General features: G+C 41.8%; 1 protein-coding gene across 1 annotated transcript in view; it reads left to right on the top strand.

Moving 5' to 3' along the window:
• Window positions 1–24,372, top strand: part of DNM3 (dynamin 3) — a 682,754-nt gene that overhangs the window by 649,642 nt on the left and 8,740 nt on the right. Inside the window, exons 21-24 of the mRNA XM_078156497.1 lie at window positions 4,688–4,775; window positions 13,514–13,633; window positions 15,372–15,481; window positions 21,301–21,359. Of these exons, the coding sequence (XP_078012623.1) occupies window positions 4,688–4,775; window positions 13,514–13,633; window positions 15,372–15,481; window positions 21,301–21,359 (377 nt within the window). The remainder of the gene's footprint in view (window positions 1–4,687; window positions 4,776–13,513; window positions 13,634–15,371; window positions 15,482–21,300; window positions 21,360–24,372) is intronic.

The following is a 24,372-nucleotide window of genomic DNA, read 5'->3' as shown; positions in this document are numbered from 1 at the left end:
AGTATTCAAATCCAGCTGCTCTGACTTTAAATCCAATATCTTGCCTCTACATTACCTTACTTTCAATGGGTTCATTAAGAGTTTATGGCTTGGGCCAGCTAGGTAGTAAAGTAGATAAAGCTCTGGCCTTGGAGTCAGGAGGACTTGAGTTCAAATCCAGCCTCAGTCACATGATACTTACTAGCTGTGTGACCCTGGGTAAGTTACTTAACCCTGATTGCCTCACCAGAAAAAAAAAAAAAGAGTTTATGGCTTAAAGCATTCCTCATTTTTCTGTTCATCAGAGGTAACTAGAAAACTATGATGATAATAGTAATAAGAAAAAACATTCACATACTTCTTCTTATGGCTTACTTTGCATACATCATCTCAAATGATAACAATATTTTAAGATTTACAAAGTGTTTTCCTTACAACAGCCTAGTAGAAAGTGACTATCATCACTCCTCTTGTAAGGCTAAGAGAAGTGATTTACCAAGGCTGCGCGGCTTCAGCGAACCGAGCCCTAGGCCTGAAGTCAGAAAGATCTTCCTGAGTTCAAATGTGGCCTCCAACACTTATAGCTGGGTGACCCTGGGCAAGTCACATAACCTTGTTTGCCTCAGTTCCTCATCTGTAAAATGAGCTGGAGAAGGAAATGGCAAACCACTTCAGTATCTTGGCCAAGAAAACCCCAAATGAGGTCATGAAAAGTCAGACATGACTGAAAAACAAAAACCACAGATAAAAAGTAGAAAAACAGTATTCAGACCCAAGCCTTTCTACTCTGAATCCATTTTCTCCACTTAAAAATGTATTGACACATTGGCTGGTTTTAGACAAGCTTCTAAATGGTTATTGGCCCTCAAGTAGGGTGTATTTGACACTAAGGATATTGGAAAAATAGGTCATTTGCAGTACTTGACTTATTTCTAGTATGGAGAGGTCATCCTCACTCTCAAGCAGATCCACTTGCAAGCAGAAAGGCCCACATTGGCTGGAGTACACCACCAGCATCTTGGGCTTTCTTCCTCCCATTTGAACATTGTCGAATAGCTGATGACCATGGGGAGGAGGAGTGGGAGAGAGAGAGAGAGAGAGAGAGAGAGAGAGAGAGAGAGAGAGAGAGAGAGAGAGAGAGAGAGAGAGAGAGAGATTGAGAGAGAGTATGTGTGTGTGTGTGTGTGTGTGTGTGTGTGTGTGTGTGTGTGTGTGTGTGTGTGTGTGACAGTGTGCCTGCAGGGGTGAAGTAGCAGCCTATTTAATGGCTAAACCAATGGATCACTGGATGGCTGCACATGGGGCAAGTCCCAAAGTATTCCAGCAACTGAAAAAAGTTTGGAATCACAAGGGTCAGTTGCCTCATTTATCAAAGGAGGACACTGATTAAAATATGATCTCTAACAAAACCCTCCCAGCTCTAACTTTTTATTATTCTCTATCTCCTAAGATTTAAAAGGAAAAAAAAGTCCTTTATTTGAAGAACTTAATGGTACTAATTGTTGAACAAAAAAAAAAAGAAATTAGAGGTTGTCAAGCATTATTAGGAGGGGTGTTAGCACATCGGACAGATCATTTAAAAAAAAAAAGTCGAGGTGACAAAAAGGACCAGGGGCAAGGACAATATGTAGCTCTTTAGTATACCGTACCTCCTAATGAAACCAACAGCCCTATTTATTTAAAAAAAAACAAAACACCCTATCCTTTTCAAACAACCTGATTATAAAGCCTTTCATACTGCCACTGCCTCCCCCATCACAGCAGGACTGAGAAGTGTCAGAACTAGTGGCACAGCAGCCACCAGCTCTGGGAGAGCAGCTCCTTCCCGGAGTCCAGCACAAACTGTACATACGATGTCAAATGGAGATGGAAGGTGAGGCTGCTTGTCTTTCCCCAATAGGGAAGGGATAGGATAGCCTAGTGCCAAGGGGAGGAAAAAGTTGCATAAGAATTCCCTGAAGATTATTAGCTGCTCAACAGTGAAGTGCTCTGAACTTTCAGGAGATGAAAGATATTTCAGTGAGTCAGTTAATAAGCATTTAGTACTTCCCAGGTGGCCAGGCACTGTGCTAAACACTGGGGATACAAAAAGAAGCAAAAGATAGTCCCTGCCCTCAAGGAGCTTACAATCTAATAGGGGAAGACAAGTAAACAAATATAGACAAACAAGCTATATGTAAGATAAATTGGATAATTAACAGAAGAAGGCACTAGAATTGGAAAGAGTTGGGAAAGACTGTGTAGAAAATAGGATTTTAGCTGGGACTTGAAGGAAGCCAGGGAAGCCAGTAGGTGGAGACAAGGGATAGCATTCCAGGCACCAGGGACAGCCAGAGAAAATGTCCACAGCTAAGAAATAGAGTGTCTCAACCATGGAACACAAAGGAGGCTAGTTATACCGAACTGAAGGATACTGGTGGAGAATAAGGTGTAAGAAGACTGGAAAAGTAGGGTTGGGGCTAGGTTATTAAGGACTTTGAATGTCAAACAGGAGATTTTGTATTCAATTCTGGAGGTCAGAAAGCCGCTGGAGTTTATTGTGGAGGTGGGGGTTGGATTTGCAGATGTGTGCAGTCTTGGCTGTTCCAAGGTAGCCTGTTGGTGGCAAACAATCTTCTGAGTCCAGGGACTCTTCTTAAAAAGTTCCTGAAGTGACCCAAATGCCACACAGCTTTTGTCAAGCAAACTAAATAAATCAGTAAAGGAAAGCGACCTACGCTTGGCCAAATGTACTTACTTGAAGTCTCAAGATTTGGAAAAATAGCTTGAGATAGCATTTTGAAAGTAATGTGTTGAATTTATTATGTACTATTTTTAAAAAGCAAGTGGTGTGAAATGTAAAGTTCTGGTTTCCTAAGAGAATCTCTTTTTTGGGTTCTGTGCTGTATGCATGGAAATGCTCTCTCTCTCTCACTCAACTTCAGAATAAAAAAAAATGACTTAAGAAATTAGAAAGAGTAAAAACATAACCTATTTGTATGTTTGGAGCTGAGCCCATCCGTGACCTCTCATATGTATGCTTCTAGTGCATTTTCCTGTTAGATTGATTCTCTATGATTAGCCAAAGACTGGCAGGCCTGATATCAAAAGGCTTCATTTTGCTCGCTCTGAAACCCTATTGATTCAAGTCCTGATCTGGTGTTTATTCTAGAGTGAAGGAATCTTGTACTGGCCTGATTAGGCCTGGTCAGCAGTTTGCAACTCCCAGGAATCAGGTGTTTGGATCAAAGTTCCCATGCACAAAGTTGAGGCAGTTAGACCTGATGATGAACAGCAATGTCCCCCCACCCCCTCAACACACACACCCTTTGGAGGAGAGAGAGGGCATGGTGTTAAAGATAAACAGATCAAATGCTGTGTGTACACTAAGGCATTCTCCCTTTACAGACCTTCGCTTTAAATGAACAATGGACAATGAAACCTGAGCCCACTTAGAGAAAAAAAAATGTTCTTGGCAAAGCTATTATTATTCCCATCCATGTTTTCCACTTATTTGATGCCTGGAGCAAGCTAGGTAATGAGCACAAAGACAGTTTATAAGCACTCAGTGCCCAGTTCACTACTGGAATGTTATAATTAAAATATATACCCCCACATGTACACACACATACACCAGAATGGCAGAGGGAGGCAGTAAACAGGCAGTCTAGACTGGGAAGAACATTGGTACTATGGCCTTCCATCTCTATCCTCTTAAATAAATAGTTTTTATTCAAGTAGTTTATCCAAAGGGAATAGGTGAAGGAAACCTGCTAGAGAGAAATGGGCAACTTGTTCTGGTATACAGGGCTTATCGTTTAGAAAGTAGAGAGGGCAAGAGCAGAAAGACAGGAAGAGTGAGAAAGGGGAACTGGGAGCTCCTCCAGCCTATATGCTAACGCCTCCATACTGCAAACGGCTTTATGAGTTGCTCTGGCTCCAAACTTATCTATAACAATGATAATAATAATAACAAGCTTTATGGTGCTTTAAGTTTTACAAAGTGCTTTGCAAATATGATCTCATTTTATCCTCGCAACAACCCTGGGAGGTAGGTGCTATTATTATCCCCATTTTGCAGATGAGAAAACTGACTAAGCTTCTGGTAGGAAGCACCTTAGCTAGGCTTTCCTATACACAACTTGTCCTAGGAATTGTTTTTATAGGTGACTTTATTCCCTTTGGGAAAACAGAAACACATGAGTAGTAGGCCATGTTGATATGAAAAGTATTTGGCTTCAGAAGAGCTGGTTGAGAATCCTAGCTCTGCTACCAGCCACGTCTCTGATCTTAGAAAAATCATTTTCCTTCTCTAGACCTTAGAATCCTTATCTGCAAAACGAGGGGATTGGACTAGATGCCCTGTGAGGCCCTGAAAGCCAACATTTCATCCATCTTAACAATCTGCCTTTATGAAAGTTTGCTCCTAACTTGTATGTAAAAAAAAAAAGCCTATTGACAGTATTATCTTCAGGATTGTACTCCCACTTCATAGAAAGCTTTCTACTCCTTGAGAGAAAGAGGACAGAAGAGGCTGGGGTGATTTAGGAGAAACATAGCTGTTCTCATTCTCTTCCTTCCCATCTGAGAGTAACAAGTAAGGTGAAAAAACCCCTCTCTGTTAGGTCTGCCTATAATGAAAACAAGAAGGGACTGGCTTTCCAAACCCCAGTAGTTGGGTGGGTAGGAGGGGAGGGGGTGTTAACTTTCCCTGCTCATGATTACTCAGGTCTCAGACCTTCCTCCCCACCACTGGTGACAAAAAGAAGGATTTGACTCTGCCCAGCTTGTTCCAAATGCCAGGAGCCTCCCATCAGGTACTCAAGTTTTCCGGTGACATTAGCCCAAATGGCAGTTCTCAGAACTCCAAGGGTGCGGAGTTTGTCACTTGACTTCTATCTTCCCCGTCCCCCACCTTGCTCCTTGGTGAATTGGGAAGGAGTGGAGGAAACTGCGGTTGTAGGCCAACAGAGGCTTGCCAAGTAGGCAGGGTAAATTACCATGACGTCAAAGTCAGAGAAGACTTGAAAAGCTCCCTTCCAGCCCCCTTCCCCCCCCCAAAAAAAAAGACAGGTCAGTACCTTCTCCCCAAGAAAATGCTTGCTGGATGGCTTCCTGCATGCCTGCCCTCAAGGGATGAAGGGCAGAAATGGAGAGAAGAGAGAGCTGAGAACAGAACACAGGTTTGACTGTAATGAGGGAAAACACCCTGGGCAAAGGAGAGAGAGCCGGAGAAGCTAACATGATGGAGGTAGCTAGCTGAAGAGAGATTGGTATCAGTAGCAGTGGTTCTCCACAAGTAATGCTGTCACCCACATGCATATGTGTGTGTGTTTCCTGGTGCTTTATGTAGTCTAGTATTCTGGGCCCCTTCATTTACCTGGACTTGTTGCTATAATGCCTTATGTTAGTTCTGTTACTCCATTGTTTTCAATTGTTTTACATGCTTTATTTCATTTAATCCTCTTAACAAAACCCTGAGTTAGGCAGAACAGATAGGCCCATTTCACAGATGAGGAAAGTGAGACTCAATGAGGCTGTGTACTTGTTGCCTGGGCAGCTAGGTGGCAGTGTGGATTGAGTGCCAGGAGTCAGGGAGACCTGAGTTCAAATTCAGCCCCAGACACTGACTAGCTATCTGACCCTGGGCAAGTCACTTAATCCTGTTTGCCTCAGTTTCCTCATCGGTAAAATGAGCTGGAGAAGGAAATGGCAAACCATTCCAGTATTTTCGCCAAGAAAACCTCAAATGGGGTCATGAAGAGTCTGACACAACTGAAACAAGTGAACAACAACTTATTGCTTCCCTCCAAAAGAAATAGAATGTAAGCTCTTTGAGGGCAGGGGCTGTTATGGTTTTGGTTTTTGTAATTCCTAGATAGTGATGCTAAATAAGTGCTTATTGAATTGAATTGAATCATATAATGAATAAATGATGGAACAGAGTTTTAAATCCTTCAGCAAGTCACTTAATTTTATTGAGCCTCGTATGTAAGAGAGGGGTAATAATAACTCCCCTGGCCTCCCCTCATAGGGTTGCTGAGAGGATTAAATAAGGTCAAATGTCTTAGAAATGCTCTGTTAACTATGACGTGATATATAAATAGACAGTCATGTTGTTTTTGTTGTTTCATTTTCTTCACCTCCCTGAGGAAGAGAGAGAGAGAAAAGTCTTGGTAATATAGGCACCCAGAGTGATATTACCTCATTAATCCTCCCAGCACCGCTGTGAGGCAGGTATTCCTGGCCATAACTTACAGGTAGGGAGACTGAAGAACAGTGCAGTGACAGGATTTGTCCGACATTCTTATAGTTGAGTCAGGATTAAACCCAGGGTCCATGCCATTTAGTCACCAATTGGTCCCAAATAATCATTTTTTTAGGGCTAGCTTCACTGTCTACGACAGCCTTTTCATCCCACTCCAGGTTTTGCCCATGTCTGTCTTCTGCCCACTCAATAAAATCCAAACTGAACTCCCATCCCTGTTCTTGCTCTGACCTCAATCAATTCTCTAGATCATTGATTGGGAGTGGAGTGGAGCAAGGAAGGGGAGAACAAGGAGAGGGTGGCTTTGAGTGACCAAAAATGTTCAGTAACTTGTTTCCTTCACTTATGAACACATCAGAAAGCTCTGCCCTTCCAGATCCCACACCGCAACTTCTTTGCCATCACCATGTAGGGAAACATCTATAAAGTGCCCCCCAGCTCCATGTAGGTCTCTTGGGTAGAGTTTGAATGATGATAAAGTAGGTACATAGAGCATTATGCAAGCTGTCACCCTGGACATATGCTGAATAGCCCTGACGACTTCCTAGCTTCACTCTGGGCCCCGAAGAATGAAATCTCTGCTCAGAAAAGGATTTGTGGGCAATATTTTAAGACGGGGGCCTCCTGTCTTTTTTCAAAAGACTGGTTTTTAGCATAGTCTGGAAGTGCAAGGCTACTAATATCCCAATACTGATCTGAACACAAGCTGATCTGTTTGTGACCTGGGCCAATTTACTTCTACTTAGGCAACCTAATGGCCCCTACTCCTGGGGTCCAGCATATTGATTCCAGATTTATCGTAGATAACCAATCAGCATGGCATAGTGCACCGCAGCTCAGACTTCCAAGCTTGAGAAATTTGCCAACCTCAGCCTCTCTGGTAGCTGAGATTACAGGCATCACACTCTTGTGAAAATTATCCTGCTCACCACAGCTCTGATAACTTGAAAGGGGGTACATGATGGACAAAGAATAGTAGGATAGCTAAGAAGCTGTCCTGTAGGGGCAGCTAGGTGGCGCAGTGGATAGAGCACCGGCCCTGAAGTCAGGAGGACTTGAGTTCAAATCCGACCTCAGACCCAACACTTGACACTTACTAGCTGTGTGACCTTGGGAAAGTTATTAGTCCCAATTGCCTAAAAAAAAAAAAAGCCCCCCCCCCAAAAAAGAAGAAGAAGCTGTCCTGTGGCAAAATTGAGTGTGGCAACAGAAAATTATTAGGGAAGAAATGTTTTAAGGATGGATGGCCAGAAAGAAGCTAGATGCCTTGTGGTAATAGTGGGAAGTGTTGGTGACTTCAAATGCTGGATCTGCCAGTTAATCCTTGTGTGACTTTGGGGCAAGCTACTTTACCTTCTCTGGGCTTTAGTTCCCTCATCTGTAAGATGACGGGGGCTGGCTTTGATGCCTTAGGAAATCCTTTCCAGGTGTAAACCTGTGAGCATTCCTCTGGGGTCTCGGTGTTCTCATGTTTGTGATGTACACACCACTGGCCACTAGGTAGCAACTCTGTTCAGGTACTCAGTGCCCTGTCTGATCAACCTTCCTGGCCGTGAGTGTTCCCAAAGTCACAGATCATCGCTCTTCACAAGAGATGATAAAAGGAGTGTGCTGCTCAGCTTCATCTTGAGATGACTGGCTGGATCTCTTACAGTCTGGAGTCCGTTGAATGGAGGTTGCCACCCCTCACCTCCAGGGTATCTGGTTATGTGAAAGTTGGGCCCTGCAGGATGTAGGCAGGAGAAAGTCAAGGAGGCCCACCAGGAATGAGATGTCTAAGCCCCTGGGGGTTACTGAGGAGCCAGCACTCCCAGCTGGTGTCTGACTAGAGAGGTGGGAGCCAAGCAAAGTCTCTGTTGGTTTTTCTTTAAGGAATAATGTTGCGGTTTGTCTGCGCTGAGCGAGATGCTCTCTGACTGGTGGGTTCTTTTTCTGTTTGTTTGTTTTTGCAGTTCTTCTTTTCCCACTCCACCCCCAACTCACCAGGACTTGCCAAGGCAGCTGCTAACATGACCACAATAAACTGGAAACTCAGCCCTGTAGTGTGGGCTAGAGGACAGTTGCAAAGGTCCTACCACCAGCAGAGTGCCTGACACAGAGTAAGCACTGACTGACAGTTTGACCTGGCCCCTTTTGGCATCCCAGACCAACTTGCAGAACCCTGGGTGCCACTTTCGTAGGCTCGTAGCTGCCTTGCTAAGTGAGGTACCTGGTGGAAGCTCTTCTCTCAGAGCCTTGAGTAATGATTATTTTTCTAGTGGGTAGGGTGGCATCCAGCAGATCAAGGATAATCTGATAGGAAGTGAGATGGAAGGATAGTCAGGAGGATGGAGCAGGTCAAGAAAAGGCCTTCCAGTGGACAAATATGAAAATCAACAAACAAGGAAAATATTACTGCTATGTTGCACAGTAGCATCTGCTGCACCATATTGCTGCAGACACATGCCGTGGAAAGCTTTCGCTCTCACTGAGTTGTTTTAAGGATCAAATGAAATAATATATTCAAAACATTTTCTCCTTTTCTTTTTAAAAAACTCTTTGTTTTCAAGAATGGCTCTCAGAGAGGGCAGAAGGAGGAATACAGGGGGAAATCTAAGCCATGTGAAAACAAAATAAATCAATAAAAATTATTTTTAAATATATATAAAGTGCTTTGGAAATCTTAAGTGCTATGTAATTGTTAGCTATTACATAGCACCTTTTACCTGTTAATAACAGGTATTGATTCATTGCTCTTTCAGTGGTCATAAATAAATAAGTGAGGCTTAGAGAGGTCACTCAGAGGCATAACCATGCCAGTACATGGAAACCAGTCCAGGAGCCCCACTTTCAAATCCCAGATTTGTGTGCAGTAATTCCTGGGAAATCATGAGAGAGAGGGCAGAAATGTATGTCTATTGCCCTTTTCCCTCCAAGCTCCATGAGGGTAGAAGGACAAAGCCTCTCAAAGGCTGTGAAGCCAAACAGAACCTCTGGCAGGTCCTACCACACTGGAGAGTGTTCATATACAGACCCAGGGATGGATTCCATGTTTTTTGTTCAAAGACCTGTCTCACTAAGCTTGAAGAAGATCTTCACTGGAGTTGGTTGCAGGGTTATAAATTTTTCAGCCACAGAAGACCATCTATGAGGTGCTGTTGTGTGTGGGAGGACAGAACAGAGAGGAAGTGGGACTATTTGGTGCCAAAAAAATAGAAGCAAATATGTCTTTACTTTCTGTTGTCTGTAGTTTCAGCTTCTGTTATGTAAACAGGTGTGAGTATGTTCTCAAAGGATGTGCATCTAGAGCCGAACCCTGGAGGCTATCTAATCTTCTTGTCTAAACTTCTCATTTTACAGATGAGTTAACTGAAGCTGGGTGACTTGCCCAAGGTCACACAGGTCATAAGCATCATGGGTGGGTGAACAGAGGTCCTCTAACTCTAGAACAAATGCCCCTTTCACTTAAGGAGTGTTTGTTAACACTGCCATCCCAGGATGTGGCAACCTTATTAGACTCTGGGTATGAAGACATGATGAGAAGTTTCCATCTGTGGGACCTGAAGAGCAGGCTCTTGACTATGTGGTAAAGTCAGTGACGGGGGATGTATCTAGGGGCCAGAGAAGCAGGTTCCTCTCACTCTTGCTGTGCTGTTTGAGGAGTGAAGTTCTGACCAACCCTTGGCTCTGGCTGCTTGATTCAAAAGAACAAGATCCCTGCCCCCAACTGATAACTCGACATTAAAGGAAAAGAAGAACAGGGGATGGCAGGAGAAGAAAGAAACTCTCATTCCAGGGAGAAGCAGAGCACCCCCAGCCTCCCACCCCACACTGAAGGAGGCAAGGTCCTGTCAAGATGGATTCCCAACCTATTTGCCTCAAGAAGAGAGAAACTTATTGCAAGAGTGAGCTTGCACAGAGCATATGAAACTGTCCAGCCATTGAGTGACTCACTCACAAGTACCTCACAGGAAATGCAAAATATCTCCACCTCCACTAAATGAGTCTAGGTTTGCTGCTCTTTGAGGCAAGATTTCAGGTAGACAGTAAGCCTGGGGAGATAGTGTAGCTGAGAGAGAGAGAGAAAGAACTTCTTTATTAAAAGTATTCTATTTACTATCACTGGGTTAAAAGGCATTAAAGAGATCAAAGATTGGAGAAAGTGGCCTATATGTACAAAAATATTTCTAGCATCTCTATATGTGGTAGCAAAAAACTGGAAATGAAGGGGGTGCCCATCAATTGGGGAATGGCCAAATGAATCATAGTATGTGAATGTAACAAAATGCTATTGTTGTGTAAGAAATGAAGAGATGGTTTCAGAGATACCTGGGAATTCTTACAGAATAAAGTGAGCAGAATCAGGAGAACCATTTCTACTATAATCATAATTCATCAGTAGGGAAAAAAATCTAACCATTCTGAAAAATTCAAAAACTGATCAATGAAATAGTCAACCATGATTCCAGACACTAATGATGAAGCATGCTTACCCTGCTTACCTCTGGCTTTCCAGAGAGAAGTATCACAAAAGCTTGATCTCACTTGGTTGGAGTAAGAGGAGTCCTTCACTCAGGAATAAATAAACAACCTGAAGGGGCAGTCAAGGCAAGAATGGTGCTATAACTACATAGAGTGAATTCCAAGCTACCTCATCATTGCAGTTCTATAATCATTATTTATCCCATCTGCTATAGGCAGCATCAGGGTGCAGTGAGAAAATGGCTGGATTTGGAATCAGGGATTTCAGGGTCCTCTACTTCTCTTACTTGCTTCTCAAAATCCTTTTTGAGCTCTTCCAAGGCCTGGGACTGATTCGTATTTTTCTTGGAGGCTTTGGATATAGGAGCTTTGACTTTGTTGTCTTCTTCTGGTTGTATGTTTTGATCTCCTTTGTCACCAAAGTAAGATTCTATGGTCTGACTTTTTTTTGCACTGTTTGCTCATGATCCCAGATAATTATTGGACTTTTTAACTCTTTGTTAAGGTAGGGATCTGCTTCCAGTGTGGAGAATGTACTGTCCCAAGCTTCAGGAGTTTTGTATAGCTGTTTTCAGAGATACTACTAGGGACCTATAAATTTTCAGTTCTTCCAAGGTGCTGTGATCAAAAGCGAGGTGTTTACTCCTTTCCTGGCCTGTGCTCTGGTCTATGACAGAAGACAAGCACTCTTTTCTGCCTTGGAATGGTAAGGAGGATTCTCTCTCCACAACCATCATGAGCTCCACCACGCCAGCCCTCCTCATTGTCCCAGGACCGCCACCCAGAATTGTGACCCAGATCCAAGCACGGGCAAAGCAAGAGAATCCTGCCTCAGTGCCAGCAAAGAGATCCCTACAGTCCTCCTCTTATCAGCCGCTTGATCACCCCTCTGTTGTCATCTGTGGACCAAGAGCTCTGGGAGCAGCTGCCGCTCCGGGGCTGCGCTGGGACTGGGACCAGACCAAGCTCCTCTCTCACTGCTGTCCAACAGACCTTTCCTACTGACCTTCTAAGTTGTCTTTGGCGTTTGTGGGTTGAGAAGTCTGGAAACCTCCGCAGCTTCTCATGATTCAGTCCCCTGAGGCCTGCTCCAGGTTTGCTGAGGCCCCAGTCTTTGCCTGTGCTCCTCTCCCAGCCCAGCACAGTAGACCTTTCTAATCAACCATCCAGGTTGTCTTGGGCTGGAAATTTGTTTCACTCTGTCTTTTTGTGGGTTCTGCTGCTCTAGAATTTGTTTAGAGCCATTTTTTACAGGTATTTGGAGGGGTTTGGGGGAGAGCTCAAGCAAGTCACTGCTTTTACTCTGCTGTCTTGGCTCTGCCCCCAATTTCAGGGTCTTACTTGTCATCCTCACATTCTGTGTGACTTTAGGCAAACCATGGAACCTGTTTTGATCTAGATGGTCTCTAAGACCCCTTTCAGCTTTATTTATGTGATTCTAATGTGCACAGATCCCAACAAGATAATCCACTCCTTGGTGTGAATGGAGAAGGAGATAATGAGGCAAATCAATGCAGTCAAGAGACTGTCAGTCAACAAGCATTTAGTAAATGCCTACTGTGTCCCAGGCATGTTGCTAAGCACTGGATATACAAAAAAGGGGAAAAAAAAACCTAGTCCCACTCCCCAAGGAGCTCACATTCTAATGGAGGAGGCCATATGTAAAAAACAAACAACTGTGTATTAACAAGACAGATACAGGATATATTAGAGATAATTAACATCAGGAAGGGACTTTTCAGACCTCTTTTTAATCATCAGTTTTGACAGCCTTCTCAGCCAAGCTTTGAGGCAGAGTTGCTGATAAAGCAGTTAAAACACTTGTCCTTCCCCTTCTCCTCAAATTTAAGTTTTTCAACTTCCTAGCAATCTGTGCCTTCAGTATTTAAGGTGAGGCAGGAAAACACAGAAAACATCCCTCTTCCCGGTAGGGAGATGACCCTCTTCCAGGGCTCTCATCCCCTTCAACAGAAGGCATCCCAACCCACTTCTAGCACCTGGCTCCCTGAAAGAGAAACCAAACCTGGAGCTTTGTACCCTCCCCCATCCCATCTCTGTCCCAGCACCCTACAGTGGCAAGAGCAGTAGATTTAGTTTGAGGACCTGGAGTGAAAAGAATCTACTTTTGTGGTCTTGGGCAGTCACCTTTCCTTTCTCTAGGTCTCTGTTTCCTCATCTCTAAATCAAATGGGTTAAATTAAATGATCTCTAAGACCTCCTCTTATTAAACCTTTAGGGTAATCCTCAGGGAATAGAGAATAGACCAAAGGTGGGCTGGTCATTTAGTGTTGGGGGAGGGGAAGGGATCAGGGTTGAGGTGCAGGTTGGGGTAGTGAAGAGTTAAAGACGGAGTGCTTATACACCAACGACAATTCAGTAACCTTTAAGCTAGGTGGCAATTTATTCTGCTGTTGATCTTCTATTTATTTGTTCATTGTTCATTTACTTATTACTTGTTCGTTTATACATGCCTCATCAACATTTCACCTCGGTGGGAAGCTGAGGGTCCACATCTGTGAGAATGATGGGTGATGACGATTACCTAGTATGTTCCAATGGAGCCAGGCTACCTGAGTTCAAATCCTGTCTCTGATGCTCATTAGCTATGTGACCATGGATAAGTCACAATCCCTCTGGTCTTCAGTCACCTCTGTAAAATGAGAGAGGTAGACCAGATGGCTTCTAAGATCTTTTCCAAATCTAGATCTAGGAACCTGCCTGCTGTCACCTTATCTCTGTCCTTTCCTATTAATCCCCTCACCCACCCAACCTTCTTTCTTCCTACCTTGCCGTCCTTGCCAATCACTCATCTCTTTCTCCCTGTAGAGGGTACAAGCATATTCGAGTGAAAGCTCATCTGTCCTTGATCTTCCTGTCATTAACCAATACCCCCTCTGCCCAGACTTCATGAAAATGAAAGCTGGGAGATGGAGACTCAAAGAAAAGGTAAGGGATAAGAAGCAAGATACATTCATCTAACTTAAGTACCTGCTGTGTTTGGGTGCCCATCAGTGGAGGGAGTTTCACAGAGTTCATGACCAGGGTCTTTTAGGGCAGGGAAAAAAGGGAAGGCAGGGTCGCTTTGCGAAATGTTATCTAAGCTCCTGGAATTTAAAATGATGCCACCAAGAAAAGGGCCTATTCCTGTGGTATCGTGGTAGAGAACCTGTCTCAAAGCCAGGAAGTCCTGCCTTTGACATATAGTAACTGTGTGATCCTGAGCAAACAACTTTCCAAGACTATGAATTCCAAAGAAAGTGCAAACCTGAATAGATAGAAGGATTTTCTACATTTGGGTGTTCCCTATACCAATGAAATTCATCCAGTCCCTATCCTGTAATATTCACCCTTAGTTAAACAGAGCCCGTGTAATGTTAAAATGGGGATTTCTTCTGGACTTCTTCCCCCTGACATGATGTGTTTCTGCTTTCAGTATGTACTCCCCCAACATCCAGCCTTGGGCCATAAGCAAATGTTTGCTTTCTCAAGATTTCTTCTGCCTCTTGAAAGCACCCATGGTTGGTCAGAAGGGGCCACACTGAGCTGCTATTTAGGCAGTCTCCTTTAATTCAGATCAACTCTCATTTCCCCTTCTTAAGTTGATCCAAAAGGAGGAGATCCAGTAATAAAAATCCTGGGACCCTTAGTCCTTCCTAATATCCAAATCGGAATGCCTTCCAGAGCCTTGGAGAACCTCAAGGAATAGAAAGACCTGACTTACAAATCTTGTGCCAGACATATTCTGTTCTGCCTGACGTAGTGATGTCCAGCCCTTTTGTCATAACAGCCCCTCGAGGACTTTTTTCAGCAGTTCTAGTAGATGGAGGCATAACCTTCCCCAGAGAGTTTCCTAAAGGTTACTTTCCAGCTGATGGAGCAGCTCTCCTGGTCTTCACTGATAATTTTGTGTGTGTGTCTGCCTCTTGGTCAGCACACATTCCACCCATTAGACTCACACTTCCTCATTCCAGCTTAGTCTAGGGGGAAGAGCTTGGGTTGAGAGTCGAGAGACCTGAGTTCCAAGCCTGGATCTTCTACCAACAAGTTGTGCAACTTAGAACAAATCATTTAGACTTTCAAGACCTTAGACGTCTAAGGCATTCTATAGTCTATTATTCTGGGAGCTAAATATTGCCTCTTGAACCTCTTCTATTCAGTCCCCATCCATGGATGGGAGTGGATACTGAACACAACTTGTCTTCCTTTGGATCAATGGCTTAATAACACTCAGAAGCTTTGAACTTCAAAACCTGGTCAGTGGAGACCTGGTTTTGAATTGAAGGTCTGTTGCTTACTTCCTGTGTTACCTTGGATATGTCATTTCACTGCTCTAGGCCTCTGTATAGTGAGAGGGTTGGACCAGAGCTATATATATACATATATGTGTGTGTGTGTGTGTGTGTGTGTGTGTGTGTATACATACATATATATACATATATATATGTATATATATATAAATATATGTGTATACACACACATATGTACATACACTCATACATACAAACGTGTGTATGTATGTATATGAATCTGTGGCTCTACAGATTGAAGATATCTTAAAGGCTTCTAGATATTTCTGGTGTATTCAGACCACATGTGGAAGTGACTGGAGTGGAAGGCACAGCTCAGGTTTGCTATAGTGGTATTAAGTAAAGATACCTAATACTATAATTGCTTCCATCAGCAGGATTCAAGATATCAAGGCCTCCCCCATTTCATAAAGCCAACCAAAAAAATGATGATTCTGGATGCCCCAAGGCACCTACAACTTCCCCTCATGGATTTTATGAATGACAAGTAAGTTGAAGACTTATGATAGGACAATTAATTCTGGTAACATTGTGGGGAGAAAGAATAGCCATGGAATTCTAAGATTAGGAACTGCAGTAAAACCTTCATGAACCAAAATACTTAGAGGAGGCATTTTGCCATAGCAGATGGAGATCCTCATTCAAGTCATGAAGGACCTGAATTCAATCACCTCCTTTGATATATATGGCTGTATGACCTCAGGGAAGGTGCACTCTCTCAGTACCCACCACCATTGCTCCCCAGCCAGACAATTCTCTTACTAAAATATATTCATTATCTTTCAAGTAACTCATTTAAATTAATCCGCTAACTCCCACTGAGCAATTTAAAAAACACCTCAAGACCTAGCTGCATAGCCAAGCAGAACAGATTCCCATCTTAACCCATTTCTAAAAATGGAGTCAACTTCATATTTTATTTCATTCCTTCCTTGTCTGTCTGGAGGTGAGTGGCCCGTTTCATCTTCATCCTTTTGGACTAGCTTATCATTGCAATGATCAGAGTTCTGAAGTGTTTTGAACTTGTTTTTCTCTGTAGTGTTGTTACTGTGGTATAAATCGTTCTCACGATATTGCTCACTTTGCCTTACATCAATTCAGGCAGTTCTTTAAGTTGATAAGCTGAAAATCAGATACTGATATGAGAGGGTTGAGAGAGTTTCTTACACCAATTAAATCAATTTTACTGAAGGGATGGGGAAGGGATAGGCTGCTAGGTTAACCAAGAATTAACTCATCACTATTCTTTCTTGTTTCAACCCTGTTGCTGAAAGTGAGTGTAAAGCATGAGTCCACTTTCAATCAACTGATGAGAATGTAAGTGCTTACTAGGTACCAGACACTGGGCTAGGAAGTGGGCATACAAAGAAAGGGGGAGGAAAAGCTTTCATGAAATTCAGATTCTAATTTGGGAGACAATATATATGTGTATGTACATAAAAGGTACATGTACTTTAGAGAGGAAAGCACTAAAACCTTGGGGTGGAAATGGAGAAGAAAGGTCTCTTGCAGATTGTGGTGTCTGAGCTGATTCTTGAAGGAAAGAAACCAGGAGACACCTGCCTCCCACGGGCACTAGCTGGGTGGGGCAAGTCAAATTCCCTTCTGTGAGATTTAGTCAAATAGGGGTGATTGTAATAACTGCAATATCAACCATACTGGGTTGTTATGAGGAAAATGTTTTGTAAACCTTAAGACAATAGAGAAATGTGAGGTACATTTATTATATTATAATTATTATGTGGTATCTTTTATATCCCTTTATTGTACTCCATGAGAAGTCTAATAAGTAAGCTCCTTGAAGCCAGGGAAGATATTTAATCTTTGTCTCTCCCCCCATGACCTAGAATGGTACTCTTCATATAGTAGTTTAATAAGTGTCTATTGAATTTAATTTAATACAATAAAAATCCCAGGTAATTGAGAATTCTGGTTAGTTGAGTTTCAGTTCATCAAGGCTTTGCTGTGTTTTATTCTCAGACTTAAGTGTAGGAAATATTATGTACTTTTTAAAAAACAATACATTTTATATCCTTTGTTTTTGTATAACCTAGGTTTCCTAATTTATCCCTCTCTTTTCCCCAACTCCTCCCAAAGACTAATACTTTATATCAAAGAACAAAAAAAAAAAGGAAAAGCAGTCGATCAAAACAAACAATTCTTCAATAAAGCCTGAAAATCATAAGTGATATTCCACACCCATAGTTTCCCATATCTGTAAAGGGGGGAGGGGTACTTTCTCATATCTCTTCTTTGGGACCCAGCTTCGTCATTACAATTTCACAGCATTCAATTCAATTGTCATGTACTTTTAAAAATACATTTTGTTGCTAATATCTTGTTTTCTATATCCCCTTCATATCCCCATGTATCTTTCCTCCTTCCCAACTCCTAAGAAGTCTGCCTTGCAGAGAGCCATCTTAGAACAAATAATAAAAAAGGAAGGTGGGGGAGGGTTCAGCAAAACTAATCAAGATATTGAAAAACTCTGATATTATATGTAGTGTTCCACTCCTATAGCTATCCTGCAAGAAGCAGGGGAAGATGCCTTCTCCTGTCTCTTTGCTCAGGACAAACTTGGCTGTTATAATTCCACAGAATTCATTTTTTTATTTGTTTTGTTGTTACTTTTCTCATTCTCATAGTTGTAGTTGTCATATTTTTGTTTCCTGGATCTGCTTGCTTGACTTTGCATCATTTCATCTAAGTTTTCCCCATGCCCCTCTCTGGTTATCGTTTTCATAAGTCCTTACAGCACAGGAATCTTTCATTGCATTTGTGTATTACAGTTTGTTTAGCTATTCCCCAATTGATGGGCATCTACTTTATGTCCAGTTTCTGGGTGCTGCTAAAAAAGTGCTACTAGGGCAGCTAGGTGGCGCAGTGAATAGAGCACCGGCCCTGAATTCAGAAGTACCTGAGTTCAAATCCGGCCTCAGACACATAATTCTTACTAGCTGTGTGGCCCTGGGCAAGTCACTTAACCCCATTGCCTAGCAAATAAATAAATAAATTAATTAATTAAATTTATGAATAATAAAAATTTCAAAAAATTAAGAAGTGCTACTATGAATATTTTATTGTCTACTTTAAAAAATAAAAGCCGAAGGGGCAGGTAGGTGGCGCAGTGGATAGAGCACCAGCCCTGGATTCAGGAGGACCTGAGTTCAAATCTGGTCTCAGACACAAAACACTTACTAGCTGTGTGACCCAGGGCAAGTCACTTAGCCCCATTGCCTAGCCAACAAAATAAATAAATAAATAAATAATAGCCCACTTAAGTAAGGCCCAAAGGTGAAAGAGACCCACCCCAAAAGAGAGCCAAACTTAAAAGCCCAATTCATACCATAAGAAAAAAAGGACACTTAAAATTTTGCTGTATTTTCTTCTCATAAATAGGAATATTATATGAGAAGTTAAGTTGGCCTTCTTATCTCTCTCTCTGTTCTAGTATAACAGAGCAATGAGGCATTCTGATTCCTTTGATAACCTGGAAGTAACTGAATTCCATGTTCACCACCAGGGGCTGAAGGGTGTTGGGAGCTGTGCTTCAGATATCTAGGGACAGGGAAAGTCCTTGGCAGCAGGTGGCACAGTGGATAGAATAACTGGTCCTGGAGTCAGGAAAACCTAAATTCAAATTCCTCCCTCAGATACTTACTAGCTGTGTGACCCTGGACAGGTCACTTAATTTCTCTCTGCCTCAATTTCCTCAACGTCTTACACTCTGTACCAAAATAAAGTCAAAATGGGTACAGGATTTAGATATAAAGACTGATACTATAAGCAAACTGGAAGAGCAAGGAGTAGTTTACCTTTCAGATCTATGGAGAAGGGAAGAATTTATGACCAAACAAGAGATAGAGAACATTATGAAATGCAAAATAACAATTTTGATTAGTTTTTGCACAAATAAAGCCAATGCATTCAAAATTAGGGAAGCAGAAAACTGGGAAAGGATTTTTATAACCAGTCTCTCTGATAAAGGCCTCATTTCTAAAATGTATAGAGAACTATGTCAAATTTATAAGAATGCAAGTTATTCCCCAATTGATAAATGGTCAAAAGATATGAACAGGAAGTTTTCAGAGGAAAAAACTAAAGCTATCTATAGTAATATGAAAAAATGTTCTAAGTCACTATTGATTAGAGAAATGCAAATCAAAACAGCTTTGAGGTACCACATCATACCTATCAGATTGGCTAATATGACAAAGGAGGAAAATGATAAATGTTGGAGAAGATGTGGGAAAATTGGAACACTAGTGCACTGTTGGTGGAGTTGTGAAGTGATCCAACCATTTTGGAGAGCAATTTGGAACTATGCCCAAAGGGCTATAAAACTGTGCATACCCTTTGACCCAGCAATACCACTTCTAGGGCTGTATCCCAAAGAGATCATAAAAATGGGAAAAGGACTCACATGTACAAAAATATTTATAGAAGCTTTTCCTGTGGTGGCCAAGAATTGGAAATTGAGGGGATGCCCATCAGTTGGGGAATAGCTGTACAAGTTGTGGTATATGAGTGTAATGGAATACTACTGTGCTATAAGAAATGATGAGCAGGCAGACTTCAGAAAAACTTGGAAAGACTTACATGAACTAATGCAGAATGAAATGAGCAGATCCAGGAGAACATTGTACACAGTAACAGCCACATTATGGGATGCCTGACTTTGGTAGACTTGACTCTTCACGGCAATGCAAGAATCTAAGAGAACTCCAAAAGACTCATGATGGAAGATGCTATCCACACCCAGAGAAAGAAGTATGGAATCTGAATGCAGATCAAAGCACACTATTTGCTTTCCTTTCCTTTTCTTTTGTTGTTTTGTTTTATTGCTTCATTCTCGTGGTTCCTCCCATTAGTTCTAATTGTTCTTTACATCATGACTGAGGGGAAAATATGCTTAACATGAATGTATATGTAGAGCCTGTATCAGATTGTGTGCCATTTTGGCTGGGAGGAAAGAAGTGGGAGGGGGAGAAAATTTAAAACTCAGAATCTTATAGAAGTGAATGTTGAAAACTAAAAAGTAATTAATTAATTGTTAAAAAAAAAAGAAAGAAAGAAAAAAGAAAAGAAAAGGAAAGAATCCACAGCCAAAAACTTGCAACATGGGTAAAGAGTTCTGGATTTGGGGAGTTAGAAGACCTGCTTTTGAATTCCAGGTCTATTGCTTATTTCCTGTGTTACTTTAGACATATCATTTCACTGCTGTAGGCCTCTATAAAATGAGGGGGTTGGACCAGAGCTGTCTACATACATACACAAATATGTATGTATGTATATATGTATATGTGTGTGTGTAGCTATATATATATATATATATATATATATATATATATATATATATTCTCATTTGAACACTAGTGCCTGGCATATAATAGGTGCTTAATAAATGCTTATGTCTAGGTGGTATAGAGTTAGGTTAGTTGGTTTGCTGAGTGGTGTGTCAATGATGGAATGTTTTCATTGGCTAAAATGTTAGCACAGATAAGAGTAAGGGATTTGGATACAGAATGCCACATGTTCAAATCCTGACTGATACTATCTATGTGACCCTGGGGAAATCATTTAATCTCTCCAAGCCTTAGCTTTTTCATTTGTAAAATCAGGGTAATAATAATACCTACCTCCCAGGGTTGTTGTGAGAATCAAATGAGATATTATGCATGAAATCGGCTAGGTGGTGCAGTGAATAGAGTGCTGAATTCAAATCCTGTCTCAAATACTTACTAGCTGTGTATCTCTAAGCAAGTCATTTAACCACTGTCAGCCTCAGTTTCCTTTTCCACATAATGGGGACAATAATGACATTCACCTTACAAAGTTGTTGTGAGGATCATATTTATAAAGAACTTTGCAAACCTATATATGGTCACATATGGTAAATGTCAGAATCAGGATTTGAACATGTGAAATCCTGAATCTAACTCGTTTACTCCAGTGCTCATATCCTCTGAGCCAACAGAAATATGCCATCATTAACACAACACTTGAGAAATGTCAGTGTAGACACATTCATATTTTCATCCTGGAAATAATACCTTGCCCAGTGAGCCATGTGAAATGTTAGTTTTCAGAGTTCAGCTGAAAAACATCTAGAGGATCCAGGAAATTTGCTGAGACAAGATCAATTTGAGGGTTATGTTTGTGGAAAGAAAAACCAGGACATTGTTAGGACTTTCTGGTAACTTGTGTCATTAAGTATATGATGATCAGCCACTGGGCTGTTTCTTGCCTTCACTTCTTCCAGGACCAAAAGTCTAATTAATGTAATCCATTGCCTCTTCCAAACAGGTTGATAAACTCAAAATACAAGTCTACAGAAACCTTTCTCAATGAGGACATCAAAGCAGGTTGGATATCTTTTGGAACCTCCTGGCGTAAGAAACACCACCACCACCACCCACAACCGAAAATTGGGAGTTCCCAAGCATGTTTTTTAAATTTTTGGATAGGATCCTCCTCACCATTACCACCCCTCATCCTGAGCAAAATAATCATCACCATCATCATAGCACTAATCATGATCGCTAACATTTATATAGTGCTTTAAAGTTGGTGAAGCACTTTATATCTGTCACCTCACTTTAGTTTCACAACAACCCTCCAAATCAAGTACTATAATTATCCCCATTTTATAGATGAAGAAACTAACAGGATGAGTTTAAGTGACTTATCCAAGGTTGCACAGCCAGTAAGTGTCTGAAGCAGGATTCAAACTCAGATCATCCTGAGTCCAGGTCTTAGCATGTATGCCACCTGGCTGACTCTGCCCTTGTCCTCTATCATTTATCTCTTTCCCTGACCAGCCTACTACTGTATTTCCTGCTTAGGGCCATCCAGATTTTTTAAGGGTCCATCTCATTGTATCTAGGCCTTTCAAGCTGTTTAATTTGGTTGCATCCCACTCATTTCCCCTTCACTGGACCTGTAATTTCATTGCTGAAGGGGGTTCCTCATAAAAACTTCATCTACCAGTATAGACTGGCCTGCTCTGTGATTTGTAGGTTTCAAGAGTTGGCTGGGGTCACAGAAACATTCAGTGACTCCTGATTCCAAGGGCAGTTGCACCACACTGCCTCTTATCACTGCCATAAAAATCAAAGCTTCCCCTTTTAGTGCTCTCCATCATAGCTGAGCCCCAGCAGTTCACTGTGGAGAGGGCTAGCACCATAGGAGAGCCTCGAGCTTCTACCTGGGGTGAAACTCCCTTGGGGAAGACACAAAGCAGCAGACCCTCCAGAGTTGCTAGGTAGGCTTGGTACTCACTTACTGCTTAGATACTGACCTCCATGCCCTTTGGGACCTGGGTAACACTTAGTCTTCTTGGATCATAGGATTCAGAGCTGGAAAGGACAGTAGATACAGTTTAATCCAACCATTCATTTTCTAGACCAGGAACCTGAGACCTAGCAAAGTGAGGTGAGTTGTAGAGGGAGTACGCAGCAGCTGTACCAGTGGACATCCCCTTCTCTGCCTTCTGCCAGATTCCCAGATATTTCTTGGTCTGACTGGCATTGGTAATGGAAAAATGAGAAGATCTGCCTGTAGCTTCAGGCATCATTTTATTCTTGGCCAAATCTTTTGGGAAAAGTCAGCTTCTTGCCTTATGCAAAAGGATGAATCCAAAGTGGTGAAATAATGCCAACTGACACTGTAGTATGCTTTTTCTGGGGTTGGTTTTTTTTTGGGGGGGTGTTCTTTTGGTTTTCACCTGTGATTTTTCATTGGCATACGGAAATCCTAGTATGAAAAGTCCCCTCACCTATTAGGGAGTTGCCTAGGGGTACTAGGAGATTAAATGACCTGATTAGGACCACATAGCTAGCGCAAGTTTGAGACCTGACTTGAACACAGATAGTTCTGATCCCAAGATTGGCTCTTTATCCATTATGCAGCTCTGCCTCTCAATAAAGATTTGTCAAGTGCTTTTCATGTATTACCTAAATTGAGCCTCTTAGTATCCCTGTGAGGTACATACTAGAGGCATTTTTCTTATCCCCATTTTATAGATGAACAAGCCAAAACTCAGAGAGGTGAGTGGGTTGTGCCCATAGTCACCCAGTAGTAAAGATCACAATCTGGATTTGAATATTAACATCCTGAATCCAACTCCAGCACTCTACCCACTGTACTAGGAAGAAGAGCCAGTCTTTGCATAGTGTAGATCAAGTGTTTGGGAGCTGCCCAGGATGACAAACAATTCAGATTTGGCTTAAGCCTTAACTCTTCTCATTATTGGTCCTTATGATAACCATTAACTACCTGTAGGCATTAGTTTTTCGAAAGGAAAAAGAGCCCCATTTATTAGCTTCATGTAGACGGATCTGGTCCAAAGAATGCGGGTCTAAAGGCCTGAACCAGATCCTGCTCTAGTGAATGGACAGTTATTGAGGGTGTTTTAAGAGCAAAAACTGTGAATAGACTGGTGCCTAAGTATAACTGGAACCAACCCATGGAGTGTGCCATAAACATCCTTGAAGCATTCAGAATAGCCCGTGTTTACAACAAGAGAAGAGAAAATGGATGGGCCGAAACAAGGATGGACCTCATGGGGAAAGGTCGGCAGGTCAGATATGAAAGGTACAGTTGGAATAAGAAGACTAATCAATTCATTAGCCTCTGAAACTCAGTCTAGTAGCTAAAGCAATGTTAACATATTCCCATCTCTGGTACATTGTCACTGTTTCTGCTGTGGTTCAGATGATAGCTGTTGCTCCCTGCCTCAACGAAGTGTGGTGATAATCATGATAAGAGCAATCTCACAGTTCTATAGTACAGCACTTTCTATATATGCTTACTACATACTAACTGACCAGTTTATTTTTATGGTGGAACAGATAGCATGCTGGCTATAGAATCCAGAAGATGTGGGTATGAATCCTGCCTCTTACACTTGATAGCTGTGTGAACACAGGCAAGTCCCTTAATCACTTTTAGCCTAAGTTTTCTGTCTGCACAATAGGGATAATAACAGACAGCTAGGTGGCCCAGTGGATAGAAAGCTGGACCTGGAATCAGGAAGATCTGAGATCAAATCAGACCTCAGATATTTACTAGCTGTGTGACCCTGAGTAAGTCCCTTAACTTCTGTTTACCTGTTTCCTCATCAGTAAAATAGGGATAATAATAATAACACCTACCTCCCAGTGTTGTTGTGAGAATCAAATGTGATAATATTTGTGAAGGGCTTTGCAAACCTCATGCTGCCCTATAAGTTATTATTATTATTATCATAGTTATACTAGACAATACCTATTTCATGGTGTTGTTCAGAGAATCAAATGAGATGATATAGATAAAGGGTTTTTTTACCTCAAAGCATCATATAAAAGTCAGTTATCACCATCATTATTAATAATGATA

This window comes from Phascolarctos cinereus, unplaced genomic scaffold (assembly GCF_003287225.1).
Source record: "Phascolarctos cinereus isolate Bilbo 61053 unplaced genomic scaffold, phaCin_HiC Scaffold_5;HRSCAF=322, whole genome shotgun sequence".
NCBI classification, from domain to species: Eukaryota; Metazoa; Chordata; class Mammalia; order Diprotodontia; family Phascolarctidae; genus Phascolarctos; species Phascolarctos cinereus.
Note: the sequence above shows the minus strand (reverse complement) of the source record. Positions and strands in the feature narration are given on the sequence as shown.